Source organism: Mesoplodon densirostris, chromosome 7 (genome assembly GCF_025265405.1).
Source record: "Mesoplodon densirostris isolate mMesDen1 chromosome 7, mMesDen1 primary haplotype, whole genome shotgun sequence".
Taxonomy (NCBI): Eukaryota; Metazoa; Chordata; class Mammalia; order Artiodactyla; family Ziphiidae; genus Mesoplodon; species Mesoplodon densirostris.
This window is the reverse complement of record NC_082667.1, coordinates 56,252,781-56,254,349: the sequence shown is the minus strand read 5'-3', so window position 1 is coordinate 56,254,349 and position 1,569 is coordinate 56,252,781. Positions and strand designations below refer to the sequence as shown.

Below are 1,569 nucleotides of genomic sequence, written 5' to 3'. Positions count from 1 at the left end.
AGATTTGGACGCAGTATCAACAAGATGTGGAAAGTCTATATAAGTTGAGGGTGGGGTAGAGAGGGCTTGCGGCTGGAGCAACTGGGCAGAGGGAGGTACCATTCACTGAAGTGGAAAAAGCAGCATATAGATTCACGGGAAGACGGAGGCTTTGACTTTGACTTGAGTCCGCCTGGCCTACCTGACATCCAGAGGAGATGTCAGGAGGCAACGAGATACACAGATCTGAAGGTCAGAACACTTCAGACTTGGGAGATGTGAAATACTTCAGTTCTCGTTCCTTTATTTTATCTTCTTAACAACAGAGTTGAGAAGGGGCTGGTTCTCAGTTCTGGGAGAGACGTGACAGCGGAAGGGTGTCATTCTGCTGATTCAAAGACGACTCCCGGCTCACCTTTGACTCGGTTCCCCCCACAGATGGCTTTTCCCCGCCGCAGGGCCGTGAAACCCAAGGCCCTGACCTGCCTTCTAGTGGGTTTGAGTTTCTTGGGCCTGCATCTGTGGTTCCCCGAGGCCAAGTCCCAGCAGGAGAGGATGTCGGATGGCTCCCCGCAGATTGCCCGTGTGGCCCCTGCTGCTGCGCCGCCGTCCAGCCCAGGGCCTCCGTGCTTGGCCAACGCCTCGGCGAACGCCACGGCCGACTTCGAGCGGCTGGCCACGTGCATCCAAGACTTCCTGCAGTACCTCCACTGCCGCCACTTCCCGCTGCTCTGGGATGCGCCGGCCAAGGGTGCGGGCAGCCGTGGGACCTCCCTGCTGCTGGCCGTGAAGTCGTCGCCTGCCAACTACGGGCGTCAAGAGCTCATCCGCCGCATGTGGGGCAGGAGCGCAGCTACGGCTGGCGGTCGGGGTGCCGCCTCTTCCGGCTGGGCACCGCCGCTCCCGAGGACACGCCGAGCGCGCTGAGCGGCTGGCGGCGGTGGTGGCGCTGGAGGCGCGCGGTCACGGCGGCGTGCTGCAGGGGGCCTCCGCGGACACCTTCCTCAACCTCACGCTCAAGCACGTGCACCTGATCCACTGGCTGGAGGCCCGCTGCCTGCACTCGCGCTTCCTGCTCAGCGGCGGCGACGACGTCTTAGTGCACACAGCCAACGTGCTCCGCTTCCTGTAGGCGCAGCCGCACGACCGCCACCTCTTCACCGGGCAGCTCATGAGAGGCTCCGTGCCCATCCGCGACAGCGGGAGCAAGTACCTCGTGCCTCCGCAACTCTTGTCCCGGACCCGCCTACCCAGTGTACTACAGCGGCTGCGGCTTGCGGCTGCGGCTTCCGTCTGTCCAGCCGCACGATCCAGGCCCTGCGCCAAGCCGCCTGCCACATCCCGCTCTTCCCTATCGACGGCGCCTACATGGGCATGTGTCTGGAGCGCGCCGGCTTGGCGCCCAGCGGCCACGAGGGCATCCGGCCTTTCGGCGTGCAACTGCCCGGCGCCCGGCAGCCCTCCTTCGACCCCTGCATGTACCGCGAGCTGATGCTTGTGCACCGCTTCGCCCCCTACGAGATGCTGCTCACATGGAAGGTGCTGCGCGACCCCGGGCTGAGCTGTGGCGGGGGCCACAGGGTCTCCTGA

At 64.0% G+C, this 1,569-nt stretch overlaps 1 protein-coding gene across 1 annotated transcript; it reads left to right on the top strand.

Annotated features, from left to right (window-relative positions):
• Nucleotides 1–417: 417 nt before the first annotated feature.
• On the top strand, nucleotides 418–1,569 carry B3GNT6 (UDP-GlcNAc:betaGal beta-1,3-N-acetylglucosaminyltransferase 6). The gene is given in 5 exon segments (XM_060105504.1): nucleotides 418–820; nucleotides 823–890; nucleotides 893–1,213; nucleotides 1,215–1,256; nucleotides 1,258–1,569. Coding segments are annotated over 5 exon segments (1,146 nt in total).